The sequence below is a fragment of the Crocodylus siamensis genome, chromosome 11 (assembly GCF_052110815.1).
Source record: "Crocodylus siamensis isolate JL-2025a chromosome 11, ASM5211081v1, whole genome shotgun sequence".
Taxonomy (NCBI): domain Eukaryota; kingdom Metazoa; phylum Chordata; order Crocodylia; family Crocodylidae; genus Crocodylus; species Crocodylus siamensis.
The window spans coordinates 9,831,636-9,847,345 of record NC_143405.1 but is presented as its reverse complement, the minus strand read 5'-3'; the positions used below and the strand labels follow the sequence as shown (position 1 = coordinate 9,847,345).

Genomic DNA, 15,710 nt, shown 5'->3' with positions numbered 1-15,710 from the left:
GAGGGGGGAAATCCTTTGCCCTGCTCCGCGTGCGCCTGCACGAGGTGGCTGAATTCACGCTTTCGCTGCAGTCCGGGAAACGCAGGGTCCTGGACATGATCCACTTTCGAAGCTCTTTCCCTCCAGGAGCTTCTGAAAAAATAAGGGCGTCGTGGGAGTGAGGGGGAAAGCAGGCCTTGTGGGCTCCTGCGGCCTTGTATAACTCCCTTGGATCCTGGTGAGGACCCCAGAGCATAATAAAGGGGTTCTTATCAAAGCAGTTCTTGTTCCTAGTGAGAGCGCAGAGGGGACTTATTGGGGTGCTGAGGTAGAGCTCCCAGGAGCTGTTTCCATCAGCCTACATCAGATCCATTTCCATGTGGGGTTTGGATCCCTGGGGGTCGACAGACTCTGCTTAAGGCAGGGGTGGGCAGTTATTTTGGGTGGAGTTGGTGAGTTTTGGCAAGCCATCAAGGGCCATATGACAGGCAGCCAGGGGCAGATAAATATTAATTTTCTAAATTTTTGGGGGCACCGCAGGCTGTATAGAATGGCCTGGTGGCCACATCTAGCCTGTGGGCCACATTTTGCCCACCTCTGATGTAAGGGTTCGGTGAAAGATGACTATGAGCGATCAAAAGCTGGCAAATACAAGCACTTAAAAGTCCAAGCAGTCCGCACCTCCCTTTGACATTTTTTAAGGGTCCGCAAATGAAAAAAGGTTGAAAACTGCTGCACTGAGGTTCATTGTGCATCTCCAGCAGTACAAGGAGTGGTTAACCACAGCAGCAGTTTATCAAACAATTCAGACTTCAGCTCTGTTAGTAAGGACTTCTATTTGGCTTGGGGCTGAGGAGAGTTAGGCTGCACAGCTGCTTGGGGTGTGAGAGTGGAATACAATAGCGCCTAGCCCAAAGGGTCCTGATTGAGATGTGAATGGGAGCACCCTAATGGTACTACAGTAGTTACAAAACTTGATGTAAACTGGTTAGAAGAGAAAGCAGGGCAGGATGACTACTAGAACATGTGGACATGTGCTTTGCTGGGGTTATTTGACCCGAGCAATCTTTCCTGCCCATAGCGGGAAGCTGGACCCTATGATCTCATTATGAGATGTACAGCCCTAAACTTCTGTGAATGATGCAAATGGGTACCCAGGCCGTAAACTTGCCTCTGTTCGCAGCCTTGCATTTGAAATGCTTGAAAAAGTAATTTTTTTTTTGATTTAGCAGTGAGAGGAGGCACAGGGATTAGCAGTGAATTAGATACATTAGTGTTTTTGTCCATTTAAAATCTTAAGTGGAGAATATGTGCTAACAAAAATAGAGCAACTGTTTAAAACAGTTCTGCTGCCAAATGGAAATCTCAGTTTACACACCACCGGAATGGGACCAAATAGTTCATTTTTCTCTAGAACACTGAGAACATGTTATAGAGAGCATTTCTGGTTCTGTTGCAGAAAAATTACATTCTGTGCACTGCACATTAAAGTCTGTTCTTAGAGCTTTAATCTCCAGAAGTGAGCTATAAACCTTGAAGACCAAGATCAGATTTTCGAGTCAAATGTGTAGTGTCATTATGAAATTGATATTTGAGGAGCTGATATACACTTTAAGCCTTTGAATATCTTTACTGTTCTTTTAATTTGCTTGTAACATCTCAAACCTCATTGACTTTAAGCAACTATTTTTTCAATATATTAATTAATTACATGGATAATAATGCCCAAGGCACCACCTGGGATAGCAGCACTGTGTGCATTATAAATGGATCATAAGAGAGATTTCCTTTCCCAATAGCATCTTTCCCAAGTAGCATCTTTAAGTGAATTGGAAAGAGTTGAAGGCCCATCTTAATCCTGGAAAAGTTCTAAATGAAATGAAAATGAGGTGGAACTGATTCAGCCATATTGCTGTTCTGCATTACAGAGGGAGTATCTCTTTGGGAGAATTCTGTAGTCTCGGTGCTCTGCATGGGACAGAGGGGTGGCTCACATTTTATTGCCAATTGGAATAGGACCGGTTCTTCTGCTTTTATAGAATGAAGTATATCTAACTAGAAAGGAATTGGCAGCTAGAAACTATACCAATTAGAAACGGTAACACTGGAGTTTAATTACATAGCATTGTGGTATTAAAAGACACTTAGGGATTTGAACTTTATAGTGATATTTTTTGTAGATTGCATTCTCAAAGTAAATAGTTTGCTTTTAGTTAGTGATGCTTTTCTTTGCATTTCTTGGTTCCTCTGATTACTTGTGAAGGAATTATGTTCAGGTATTTTGCTACTGCTTTACTATTTGAGAGGAAGTAGTAATTCTCAACCAAAGGAGAAAAAGATGTTCCTAGTCTGCCTCATTCTGGAGTAACTCCAGGGTAATTTAGTCAAAATAAGACACCTCCTTCCTATGTGTATCTCAATTGGCAGCAAGTCAGGCGGTGTGTATTTTAGCCATAATGTAGCTAACACAATGCTTTTGATGTTTTCTTCAAGGTATAGACAGCTTTAGAGTTGCCATTTTCAGTGTCTAACTTATTCTAGATATTGTGAGAGTTGTTTTGCCAATTAAGTTTTCTTGGATTAAAAACTGTCATATGAAAAATATGTCACAAGTTCTGTTTGTTCCTTTCTAGACAGCCAGCTTTTGCATGGTGGTTTTGTACTGATTTTTGTTTAAAACTTTATTCGGGTTATGTTTCCATTAGATCATTAGTTCTCCAAACTCCTAAAGGAGCCTCATTTTGGAAGATGCTGTTAATATATCAATCTAGAGTGGCTCTTCTTTCTTTCTGAGAAGTCCATAGTAGGATAAGGATTTGATCTCAAATACCTTCTGGCACAAACAGACTTTTCTTATGAGGGCTTGGGAAATGGATAGAAACAAGTCTTACCTAAACTATGGTGGAGAGTCAGGACAATTCTTTGCCTTCAGAAATACAAGGGTATGTTTTTACCTTGTGCTCAGTTTGTGTTCCGTCCAAGGATGGAGATACTCAGGTCGTAACGACAAAGAAAGCTTAGTGAAAGATCTCTATATTTAGCTTGGTTTCCTTAAAGTTTGCCATTGGTTAGGTTTGTGCGTGATCCCTTACCACCAAGTCTGCTCTAAGTTAAAACCAACTTCAGAAAGTTATAGACTGACACTGTTTCAGGGGTGTTGATTGTAGCTGTGTTGGTCTAAAGACATAGGCAGACAAGGTAAATGTGGGTAATTGTGATATCTTTTATTAGACCAACTAAATAGATGGAAAAATAGTTTTTTGCAAGCTTTCAGGCACAAACACCCTTCTTCAGGCATAGTCACTCTCCCTGTGCCTAAAGATGGGTATTTGTGCCCAAAAGCTTGCAAAGAACAATTTTTCCAACTATTTCGTTGGTCTAATAAAAGAAACATATTTTCCCAAAGAACCTTGCCTAGACTCACATTAGCTGTTTAACTGTTTCATAGCAAAATAACACATTTGTTTTCCCTTTATTTACAGGAGTAGCAGAGAACTGTGGACCATTCTGCTGGGCAGATCAGCTTTGAGGGAAACAGTAAGTAGAGGCCATGCCGAGCAACTTTACTTGTTAGGAACTGACTACATGGTACAGTATGCTAGTTTTGTGTAAATGTTTGAATCCTAGTGAATTGTGTTTTGCTGCTCTGCCTCCTCCCTATCTCAAAAATATTCTTACAGTGAGATTGTTGTTCCTCTCTTTCCACTCCTTGTTTATTCTCTCTTGTTAGCTGCTGCACCAACCTCTACCTGAGAGGGTGTATGGAAAAAGGTGGTTCCCTTTCTGGAGCGGACACAAGTGCTGCTTTCCAGACTGGCTGGCCTGGGGTATTCAGGAGTGGAACAGCCGGCTTCCTTACCCTCTGGGATGGAGTCCATGCTTTCAGGAATGTGCCCAGAGGTTGGAAATCGAAGTCCATTTCTGATCCTAGACTGTTGTCTCCTCTTTCCCTTTCCCTTCCTGCAGTTAGGCAAAGCAGCAAGCTGTTCTTTCTCATATAACGTACACCTTGAATCAAAGTCTGAATCATAGATACTCTTTATACTGATCCTGTGTCCTTTCTGTCTCTCTGTGGTGGCGGAATTACTTTGCTTAGTTTAAATTAAATAAATCTGATACTGGATGGTATATAGAGAGTTGTCTGACAGTATTGTTTTTTTCTCTCTAGGCTCAGATTGCAGCAGAGTTGAACAAACATTGGCAGAGGCTACTAGAGGGGCTCTCATACTACAAGTCTCCCAGGTACAGTAATTGGCTGATACTAGCATCTGGATAGCAGGTACCTAGAAGTTCTGGAGATATTGCTCTGCAGAAAAGCCTGTTGATTTTTTTCCCCCTTCGTGCAGCAAAAGTAGATTCTATGCCTCGTCCTCACAGTTGAGTTGAAGTTATATAGGACTCATTAATCACATGGGCCAGATGTCAAGAAGGGATGCTTATATCCAAACAACTTATTTTGACATGAAAGCACACCTTGTATAAAATAACATGGGTCTTAACCTTTCCTGACTTATGTTAACTGTATTATCCTCCTTGTTCCCTGCTAAGCTACCCCAATCATGTGCAAGACTCCCGACTACTCTTAAGCTACCTAGAAGTGAACCTACAGTGTAGAGGAGTGATTCATCTTGATACTTCTTCATTCTAAAGGATATCCAGATACTCTCATTGAAAGAGACAGTGAGCGCATCTACATGTGCTTTAACATGGTTTAGGGGTATAGGCTGTAGCCATGTTGGTCTAAGGACATAGGCAGACAAGGTTCTTTGGGTGAATCTGATACCTTTTATTAGACCAACTTAAATAGTTGGAAGAACATTTTTTTTAAAACCAAGCTTTTGGGTTTAAAAACCGTTCACTGGGCTGAGAAAATTTCAGCAGTTGGTGTGTGCGCTTCCTGGATGGAATGAAAAGTAAAGAAGCCAGAGGCTGGGCTGATATGCATACAGAATAGGCAGTGAAGATGTAAATTGAGGAGTCAATGGGTGAGAGACAGGCTGGGTGGGGGAAAGAAGGGGGAAGAATAGTGGAGAGGTACCTGGGGGATCAGATGTCAGGCAGGTTATAATGCGTCATAAATCCAACGTCTATATTTAATCCATGATTTTCAGTATCCAGGAGGTTGATGAAATGAAGTTCATAGGCTCGTCTCTGAGAAGTGTTTTGTAAGTTTCCTTTGAGGATTAGAACTGAGAGGTTGGAGAGAGAGTGGTTTTCTTGTGAGAAATGTGCTCTCACAGGTAGTTGGGTATTTGATGGATTTCTGGTGTGCGTTCATTCTGGTGTGTGGTTGTTGGTTGGTCTCTCCTACATATTTTCCATTGGGGCATTTGGTGCAGTGAAGATCTATGAATCTTTAAGAAGATCTGTTCTTAAAGAGATCGTCCCAGAGTCACCTGTCCTAGCCTTCAAACAAGCACCAAACCTCGCTAACCTCATCACCAGAAGCAAAATTCCTTAGGCTCAGAACACATCGAATGGATCCAGACCATGCCGTGACAAGAAATGGAAAACCTGCCAACACATCTCCACCCCCACACAATTACTACACCCCGCAACAGAGCCATCCACACTCCCAGATCTTCCAGCTGCACTTCCAGAAATGTAATGTATAGATTTATAGATTCATAGAAGTAGGGTCAGAAGGGGCCTTGTAGATCGTCAGGTCTGGCCCCCTGCCCTGGGCAGGAGAGAAAACTTGTCTCAAATGACCCCAGCCAGGTAGACGTCAAGCCTTCTCTTAAAGACCCCCAGGGAAGGAGCCATCACCGCTTCCCTTGGAAGTTGGTTCCAGATCCTGGCCACCCTGACTGTGAAGCAGTACCTTCGGATGTCTACTCTAAGCCTACTTTCTAACAACTTGTAGCCGTTATTCCTTGTTACCCCAGGGGGCACTCGGGGGAACAAGGTCTCTCCCAAACCCCGCTGGTCCCCCCCTAGTGAGTTTATAGGCGGCCACCAGGTCCCCCCTCAGCCTTCTCTTGCGAAGGCTGAACAGGTTAAGGTGCTGTAGCCTCTCCTTGTAGGGTCTGCCCTGCTGTCCCTGGATCATGCGAGTGGCCCTCCTCTGGACCCTCTCAGTGCTGTCCAAATCCCTCCTGAAGTGTGGCGCCCAGAACTGAACACAGTATTCTATGCAACACTGGTCAGGTCGCAGCTAGAGAGGGAGGATCACCCCCTTGGCCCTGCTAGAGATGCATCTGTGTATGCACGACAGGGTATGGTTAGCCCTACTGACCGTGACCTCGCATTGTTGGCCCATGTTCATCTTGGAGTTAGTAATGACTCCGCGCTCTCAAGAAGGGAGTTTCGCAGCTTATAAGTGTGCTGCTGGTTCCTGCTGCCCAAGTGCAGCATCCTGCACTTGTCTGTATTGAAACCCATCCTATTTTCATTAGCCCACCCCTGTAACCTGTCCAGGTCCTGCTGTAATCTGTCCTTCCCTACTAGCATGGCCACCTCACCCCAAATCTTGGTGTCATCAGCAAATTTAAACAGGCTGCCTTTCACCCTGTTGTCCAGGTCACTAATAAAGAAATTGAACAGTGTGGGCCCAAGGACCCTGGGGGACTCCACTGCCCACTTCCCTCCAGGTCAAAAAAAACCTGTCCACCACTGCCCTCTGAGTACGACCCTTTAGCCAATTTGCAATCCATCTGACTGTGTAGGCATCAATGCCACAGTCACCTAGTTTTTTAGTGAGAATGGGGAGGGAGACCATGTCAGAGGCCTTGCTGAGGTCCAGCAAGACTACATCCACCATGACACCTGCATCCAGTGCCTTTGTGACCTGATTGTAGAAGGCAGTCAGATTGGTCTGACAGGACCTGCCCCTAATGAAGCCGTGCTGGTTGCCTTTGAGCATCATCCCTGATGCTAGCCCATCACAGATGTGCTCCTTGATAATCTTCTCAAAGAGTTTCCCCAGGATTGAAGTAATTTCATAGACATTAGGGCTGGAAGGGACCTCAGAAGATCATTGAGTCCAGCCTTGTGCCCCAGGGGCAGGAAGTCAGCTGGGGTCATAGGATCCCAGCAAGATAAACATCCAAATTTCTCTTGAAGGTGTTTGGAGTAGGTGCTTGAACCACCTCCAGTGGCAGACTATTCCAGATCTTGGGGGCTTGGCCAGTAAAGAAGTTCTTCCTTATGTCCAGCCTGAAATGGTCTTGGAGCAGTTTATGACCATTTGACCTAGTCATCCCTTGGGGCGCTCTGGTGAACAAACATTCCCCCAGATCCTGATGAGCACCCCTCATAAACTTATAGGCAGCCATCAGATCACCCCTGAGCCTGCGCTTTTCCAGGCTGAAAAGTCCCATAGCTCTCAGCCTCTCATCATAAGGTCTATTTTCCTGACCTCTGATAATGTGTGTGGCTCTTCTCTGGACTCTCTCAAGCTTCTTCCCATCCTTTTTGAATTGTGGAGCCCAAAACTGGATGCAGTACTCCAGCTGCGGCCTCACCAAGGCCAAGTACAATGGGAGAATGACTTCCTGGGATTTACTTGGGAAGCATCTCTGGATGCAAGCCAGTGTTTTGCTTGCTTTACTAGCAGCAGCATCACATTGAAGGCTCATGTTCATCTTGTGGTGCATATCTCATCCAGTGCAACAAAATGCCGTGATGGAAAATACGTAGGAGAAACCAAACAACACCTGCACACCAGAATGTGAATGCACACCGGAAATCCATGAAAGACGAGAATACTCAACTACCTGTGGGAGCACATTTCTCACAAGAAAACCACTCTCTCTCCAGTCCTCAAAGCAAACTTACAAAACACTTCCCAGAGACGAGCCTATGAACATCTCTTCATCAATCTCCTGGATACTAATAAATATAGACATTGGATTTATGACACATTATAACCTGCCCGACATCTGATTTCTCCCCCCCCGCCCCGGGTACCTTTCCACTATTCTTCTCCCTTCTCTCCCCTCAACCCAGCCTGTGTCTCATCCACTGACTCCTCAGTTTACATCTTCATTGCCTATCTTGTATGTAGACCAGCCCAGCCTCTGGCTTACTTTTCATTTCACCCAGGAAAAGCACACACCAACTGCTGAAACTTCCTCAGCCCAATGAAGGGTTTTTAAACCCAAAAGCTTGGTTTTAAAAAAATGTTCTTCCAACAATTTAAGTTGGTCTAATAAAAGATATTGGATTCACCCAAAGAACCTTGTCTTAACATGCTTTATTTAGCTTTAGTTAAATCTAATACCTCCATTGTGAGGGACTAGGAAAATGCGAATTAGCCCATTAGGATGCATATTAATGAAAGAGCACAATTTTTAAGTGATGCTTAATGCACTTTAGCCTAGTTTAGTGAACATTAAATATGGAGCACGTTCTTAGTGATGCTTTAATATGCATTAAAATAGGTTAATGCATATTAAACACACATGTAGATGCATCCAGTGCATTTTACATATGTGTTTTATAGCTGTAAATGGACTTTCTATTGTACAGTAGGTGAATTGTGTCAAACAGAGTCCTTCACTGACATATTATAGATTTTAAAAAGTCAGTAAAATTACCAAAAGTTTGTCAATACATAAACTGACAAACATCAAGGATTTTGGAATTAAGCCTTTTCATTGCATCTTTTAATATAATTTTCTAAAAATATTTTTCCACTTTTAGTTCAAGTTCAGCAGAAAAAGTAAAAGCTGACAAAGATGTGGCTGCTCCATTGAAGGAACTAGGCTTAAGGGTCAGCAAGTTCTTGGTGAGTAGATGTTCCACATAGCTTATTTGTTATTTCCACATTTCAAGTGTAGTCAGGGAACTTGATATTGTGCTTTCTAAAGCCAGTGTATTGCATCTTATCGCTGAGTAAGGTAACTAAGTTGTAATTCTTTCTAATTTATCTCCTGTTGTAAGGACAAAGACTTACTTTCGTACTTCTTTGTGGTAATGTTTCCACATAGAACCTTTCCTTAGCGCTCAGATGGACATGTATTTTTTGTACACAGTGTGTTTTTCAGGTGGAAGTAATTTCTTATTGGTATTTGTTTAAAACACCTTGAGTTCTGCTTTCTGAAGCTCAATTTAGTTTAATAAGCCTTTTAATATTCAGTAGAGATTGAAGAAAGTGTAAAAATCAAGCTCAATTGTGCAAAAACAGGTTATGGAGAGGCAGCAGACCAACATTTTTAAAAATGGTCAGTGACTTCTGGATGCTTTGAATCTTGGTGTCCAAATGGAGACAGCCTATAAAGGACCTGTTTTTTCATAAGTATTGACCCCTCTGAAAAAGGGGGTCATTTAAGGTGTCTGAAACTGGGCAACTAAAAATTTAGGTACTCCAAAATCATTTGTCATGTTTTAAAAAACTTAGGTAATTGCCTGTGGAATTGAATTCCCTCTAATCAAAAGCTGGAACCAGGTGACCTGTCAAGAATGGTACCTTTGTTTGTATGATCCATTGGGCTGTTGCTGGAGTTGAACAAGCTACATTTAAATAATTTCACCGTTTCCTTTAAAAACAATTACGTGTTTTGTAACTATTTAATCCAAAGAGACAAAGATGCCTGATAGTTTTGAGACTGTGGCACCTGTTGATGAACTCAGCTGCCTTTGGTTTATTCTTCACCATCATTGAGCATGCCTTCCTGTTGTTTCAGGGTCTGGATGAAGAACAGAGTGTACAGTTGCTACAGTGTTATCTTCAGGAGGATTACAGAGGCACCAGGGACTCACTGAAGGTCTGTAGTCCATGTCTTGATCATTCTGCTCTCTTCTTCCCTCAAGGCTGGTAAGCCTGGTGACGCATAATGCAAATACCATTGTAGCTTTTCTTTCATTACAGAAAGGAAACACCTTTATTTCAGGTCTGGTTTTATTGTATATCCTTCTGTCTAGTTTGAGCTGGTGAAGGGTATTCTTTTGAACTCTTAGCCAGAGGAATGTACTGCAGTGACAGGTGTCTAAGGGAGGGGATTTGCTAAAAGGGGCAAGGCCATGCTTTGTAAGTGAAATCTGTGATCTGTACTTTTGATACCTAGCATCTCACAAGAAGTGGTGTCTAAATTCCTTTTGTTACTTTCAGTGTGATACTCTCTGGCTGAATAGTGTCTATGAAAGGTGCAGAATAGTCACGTTGTCATTGTCTTGTGATTTGCTTGCAGACTGTTCTGCAGGATGAAAGACAGAGTCAGGCTCTGATGTTGAAGGTCAGTAGTTTTCCTTATTCTTTTGTTTTTGGAAGAATATGTTAGCAGCAAATTAACTGTACTGTTCAGGAAAAGGTTGAAATGACTGAAGTGCTCCTACAGTTTAAACTGCAAGTCTGGGAGGATTTTTTGATTAAGTGAGGGGATGATTAGACGCAAGAAAAGCTTCAACAGTTACTGTAGATGGGGACTTTCTGGGTGTTCTGATGATAGTAAGTCCATGCAAGTGCTTCTAAGGTGTCCATTAATCCAAAGAGATGACTTTGGAAGACTGAAACAGATCAGTGGGGCTAAGCCGAATGGGAGTTCATCTCTCCCTCCCTCCCTTTGCTGCCTTCCTTCATTTGTCAGATAGCAATGGGATTATGGAACCATTGTAACAGGTAAAAGGAGTGTGCGTGCTTGCGTGTAAGAAAAAGTTTCAAATATTTTTTTCAGGTGACTTAAAAATTGTTTGGTAACACCATGCCTATTCATTTGATGCTTGTTTTTTCATATTGTCATTGGAGCATGGTTGGAGACTATGATGATGAGGTACTGGAGGAGAGAAGAGAGTTAGACAGCAGTGGATGATCCTCATGACATTGTGTCTTTGCAGCTGGCTGACTATTACTATGAAGAAAGGATTTGCATTCTGCGCTGTGTCCTCCACCTCCTTACTTATTTTCAGGATGAGAGGCACCCCTACATGGTACATACTTGAACCTTTTCCCAAATCAAATCTCATTGCTATATGCAGTATATACAAGGGATGCATTGTTTGTCCATGTGTGTATTTAAACAGTATATGTGCGTGCATATGTGGAATGTCTGTTTTTTCTTTAAGGCACAATACTCCCAGTGTGTTGAAAAGTTGGAAAAGGAACTGGTTCCTAATTACAGGAAACAGTTTGAAGAGCTGTACAAAGCAGAAGCTCCTACTTGGGAAACACATGGAAATCTCATGGTATTTTGCTTTTTTCCATTTTCTTTATCAAAGCTATATTTTGTTTGCTCACTGCACAGTCAGTTAATCAGGAAAGTGTGCGTGTGTGTGTGTACACATGCAAGTAATAAGGACATTTCTAGCATTCTCAGAAGCCAGAGGAAATACTTTACTTTGGTATTACTCTGGTCATATTTTAATTTAAGAGCTAAGGAGTGAGCTAGAAAACTGAATTCTGATCTGTAGTAGCAAAGAGTTCAGCTATCAATAGAGCACCAGCTCCTGTCTCTTCTGCAGTTGTGACCATTTGTAACACGTATTTTAATTTTTAAATAAAACCTGCAGAATTAATTAAACTGATTCATTTAGCATTCTGGCAACTTTGGACGATGTTTCCTGGGCCTAGGGATAGGTGTTTCTCCCCTGTCTTCAACTCTGTAGGCTTCATAAGAATCTCTGGAACCCAATGATATTGATCTTTACTTAATCCTTGCATGCTGGGATTTGCCAGCCACAATTGAGGAGGTGATTTTTACCAGTTTTTTGGAGTTCATGTCAGAAGAGATTCTAGCACCATTCGTGTAAATCCCTGACTAAAGAAGCTGATGAATTGCTTCTGATTCTCTTGTTTTTTTGTTGCATTGGTCTGCTTGCTTCAGCTCTAACAATAAGGCTCTTCTCCTTGTACAGACAGAGCGCCAGGTATCCCGCTGGTTTGTGCAGTGCCTCCGTGAGCAATCCATGCTTTTGGAAGTCATCTTTCTTTATTATGCTTACTTTGAGATGGCACCTGATGAACTGTTGGCATTTGCCAGGATGTTCAGAGATCAGGGATTTGGCTCTAGACAGACCAATAGGCACTTGGTAGATGAAAGCATGGATCATCTGGTGGATCGTATTGGGTAAGTATTTTGACTGTGTGTCCAGTTAGTAAGGAATTAACCAATGATTTTCTTCATTAGAGGAAATATTTGTGTCTTGTGGGTGTTCTCCAAAATCATCATTTCTATAAACAGCATTTCAAACTGGTGATAAGGATAAAAAATCACTTCTGGTTAGGTTGAGGGTATTTTTTGCAAGATACAGGTGTGATTTTAGCCTGGGTAAGCATATATGTGCTAGCTTTAGTCTAGCTGGCATGGGTATTTGTAGCAATGGAGACACAATATCATTGGCTTCTCGGCATAGGGCAGCAACTGGAATACGTACCCAGGATCATTGGAAGGCGTGGACTGCTAGTCTTTGCTGAAGGCAGTGCTGTCTTATCCTTTCTGCCATTTTTAACTATGCTGGCTAGACTGAAGCTGGTGTAGGTTTACCTGCATGTGCTGCCATCACATCTTGACTTTCTGTGCAGCCCCACCCATTGTCTTTGTTTCCAGCATGAAACAGTTGTTGTGATTTAACATTTCAGAGATTTTTATAGAAAGAAAGGCCATCATCAAATAATTCTAATTTTCCTGTTTGTAACTATCTAACTAGCAGTAGGTAAGTTTGAAGACTTAACTCAATGTTTATTGGCATATCGTAATCCAAGAACATGTCAGATTAGCTGTTCTTACCTTTCACATTTGTTTTTTCTTCCCTTTTAGAGACTTGAGCAGATGTAAAGCTGATGAACTATTTGTTCTTATTCCTTTACTTCCCCCATTTTTGCTGAATTCTTAAACAAAGCTTCATTTTTTTTTCTTCTGGGTCAAGCTACTTCAGTGCTCTTATTCTTGTGGAGGGCATGGAAATTGACTCCCTGCATGAACGTGCTTTGGATGATAGAACAGAAGAACATAAGTTAGCCGATAATGGGCACATTCACCAGGTAAGCCTTTAGAAAGTCTCATGCCATTTGGTATTCCCTTGTAATTAGAAACCACTGTAATTGCCCAAAATCAGGCTGCTGGAACTGTGGAGAGGACTTGTCTGAAATTTGCTCCTTGGGCTTGCATAATGACTATCAGAGCTAACTTCTTCATTATGCCATGGGGCAGGTAAGAAAAACATGGAATCTGCTGTGGCTCACCTTTTGAGATTTTTGGAATGCTTTATGAAAATATGGAGATGAAGAGCAAACAGGCTTAACGTGAACTTGTTAAAAAGTGTAGAAACTAAGGATCTATTCTGTGATATTCTCTATTTTAAAGATCCTTGAAATATCATAAGTGGAGGCTAGAAAATGCAGTGGGTCCAGTCAGTGAAAGAAGAAATCCTGGTGCTGCTGCTTCTGTGACTGATCTTTTCAGGCCAGCATTGTACTTAGCTTTGAGTTTTAAGTTCGTTAGTTTCACTAAAATGCTTGTGACAACATAACGAACTTTGAGTTCAAGAAGGGGCTGTCTGCTATTTTCATTAGAGATGCGTTTTCCTTTATTTTTATAGCAACTTCACCTCCTTCCCCAAAATGTAAACCAGCATAATGGAAGAAAGAAATGTGCTATGCTGTTTCTTTCTGAAAGCATGTGGTGGGACCAGTTCAGTAGATCTTTTATTGAAAATTGTTATCAGTATAAAAAGTAGGGGTGTGCACTGGTAAAGATTTTTTTTTTTTTTTTTTTTGGCCGATACTGATGGCTGATTATTAAACAGTCATATTGTTTGATACCGATCCAATAGCCGATATGCAGCCTGGCAGCTTGGAGAGCAACATCTGGCCAGTAAGTCTCTAGGGGCTTAAGGAGAGGGAGGGACAGGGACATGAGAGGCACATCGAGGCCTCCACGGTGAGGGAGGGAGCGGGGTCAGTGCAGGGTGCTTTCCAGCTGGGGTGGACCTTCAAGCCTTCTCATCCCAGGGGGGAGAGGAGAAGGGAGCACCCACTACAGCACACATCCCTGGGGGAGAGGTATGAAGGGCATGTGGCCCTAGGGTGAGGGCAGGCTGCCCACTGTGGGCTTAGGGCCAGGGGCTATGCTGGCCTCTTCCCAGTAGTGGGGAGGCTGGGCTGGGTGGGTGGTGTGGTGGGGGGCAGTGGCACTGGAAGGGGGGCTACAGCGAATTTTGGGGTGGCTGTAGCCTATGCCGTAGCCCCCGAGCACAGCCCCGGCCCAGCTCCCCTGCTGGGGAGAGGTTGGCACAGTCCCTGGCCCCTAGCCTGCAGTGGGCAGCCTACCCTCACCCCAAACACAAATCTGGGGGCACATGCTTCCCATGCTTCTGGGGATGCATGCAGCAGTGGGGAGCCCCCGTCTCCTTGCCCCCCTGTGTCCCCTGAATGAGCTGCCCGCAGCTCCATTCTGTGCACCACCCCAGCTGGGCAGCGCCTACTTCTGCCTCAGCCCCACTCTCTCCCTCACCATGGGTGCTTCGAGCTGCTCCTCAGGCCCCTTCCCTCCTCCTGCCCCTTCTCCTCCACAGACTTACTGGTCAGACCCTGCTCTTCAAGCTGCTGGACTGCATTCCTGGCCACATGCATGCTGTGGCTGCACACTTGCACACGGCATTTATCGGTGACATAATCGGCTACACTGACCCCAAAAAAGCTAATTGCCAATAATGTGAATTTTCCTTTTATTGGTGCTGATCCGATATGGATTGATATATCAGTGCATCTCTAATAAAAAGGTGACTTTGTGCTAATCTTCTGTCAACCTAGTACTTGCCAGGCTAGGGCTTCTTTCAGACTGTATTGACTGTTTTGCTTGTATCCTTTCTTCTAAGCAGGAAATGGACCGTCTACTGCTGACATTAGGGGATGTTTCGCATCATGCCCCCGTTCTCTTGGCCTGGGCTTTGCTTCGCCATACAATAAGCCCAGAAGAGTCAACAAGTATAATCAGGCGAATGGGGAGTACTGCAATTCAGCTTAACGTGTTCCAGTATCTGACCAAACTTCTCCGATCACTAAGCAGTGGGGGGAAGAATGTGAGTTTTGTATGATTGTATTTGTACACTGTTCGGGGGGAGAAGACTTTGTGTGCTAGTTATATAAAAATGTAAGATGATATAGGTAGTTTGGGCCAGTATTTCTGGAAGTCCAGGTTACTATAAGCATAGTACTTAGCAAAATACTTGCTGGTAAATGAGACCAGATTTGTAGTCTTGGATTTTTTTTCTTTGTAAATTGCAAATGACTATGAATGTAATAGGAAGGATTTGTAAATTCAAAGGGTAAATAAAAATGAGTTCCATAAGTTCTGTTAGGAACTATACGTAACCAGAGCAAGCTGAGATTTGGCCAGTGGCTAGACAACCTGCTCAGGCATATTTATTGGGCATTTAATATCCTGTTTATTATATTCTTTGATTTGATAACGAGCACTATATGTTGTATCTCTTTACTTAGATCATGGATTCCCAAACTGTGGTACACATACCTCTGGGGGGTTACCCAAGACATCTTTGGGGGGTACACAGGAGAAATTGTGATGGCAGATTTAATTTTCATTATAATAATAATTGGCATTTAAGGGGTTAAAATATGAAATGTATGCTGGTTGAGGTGTGGGGTAGCTAGTTAATCTGGAAGAGGGTATGCAATAAGAAAAAGTTTGGGAAGCTCTGGTTTAGATGATTTGCTTCTGTTACCTTTCTGCCCAGATTGTTTCACTAGATTGTTTGCTCCCATATTACACTATTTGAAATCTGGTATAATTTTCAGATAGAAGCTGATGAGAGAAAATCCCTTCTATTTTTAT

The 15,710-nt window shown here is 42.8% G+C and overlaps 1 protein-coding gene across 3 annotated transcripts in view; it reads left to right on the top strand.

Moving 5' to 3' along the window:
- NUP188 (nucleoporin 188) overlaps positions 1–15,710 on the top strand; it is a 45,357-nt gene that overhangs the window by 403 nt on the left and 29,244 nt on the right. For 2 of the 3 annotated variants that reach the window (XM_090022814.1, XM_090022812.1), the window contains exons 2-11: positions 3,462–3,516; positions 4,148–4,221; positions 8,626–8,710; positions 9,609–9,689; positions 10,113–10,157; positions 10,756–10,848; positions 10,984–11,103; positions 11,773–11,984; positions 12,784–12,898; positions 14,734–14,937. In XM_090022814.1, coding sequence (XP_089878940.1) covers positions 3,462–3,516; positions 4,148–4,221; positions 8,626–8,710; positions 9,609–9,689; positions 10,113–10,157; positions 10,756–10,848; positions 10,984–11,103; positions 11,773–11,984; positions 12,784–12,898; positions 14,734–14,937 — 1,084 coding nt within the window. The remainder of the gene's footprint in view (positions 1–3,461; positions 3,517–4,147; positions 4,222–8,625; positions 8,711–9,608; positions 9,690–10,112; positions 10,158–10,755; positions 10,849–10,983; positions 11,104–11,772; positions 11,985–12,783; positions 12,899–14,733; positions 14,938–15,710) is intronic. The other variant, XM_090022813.1, reaches the window with a different exon arrangement.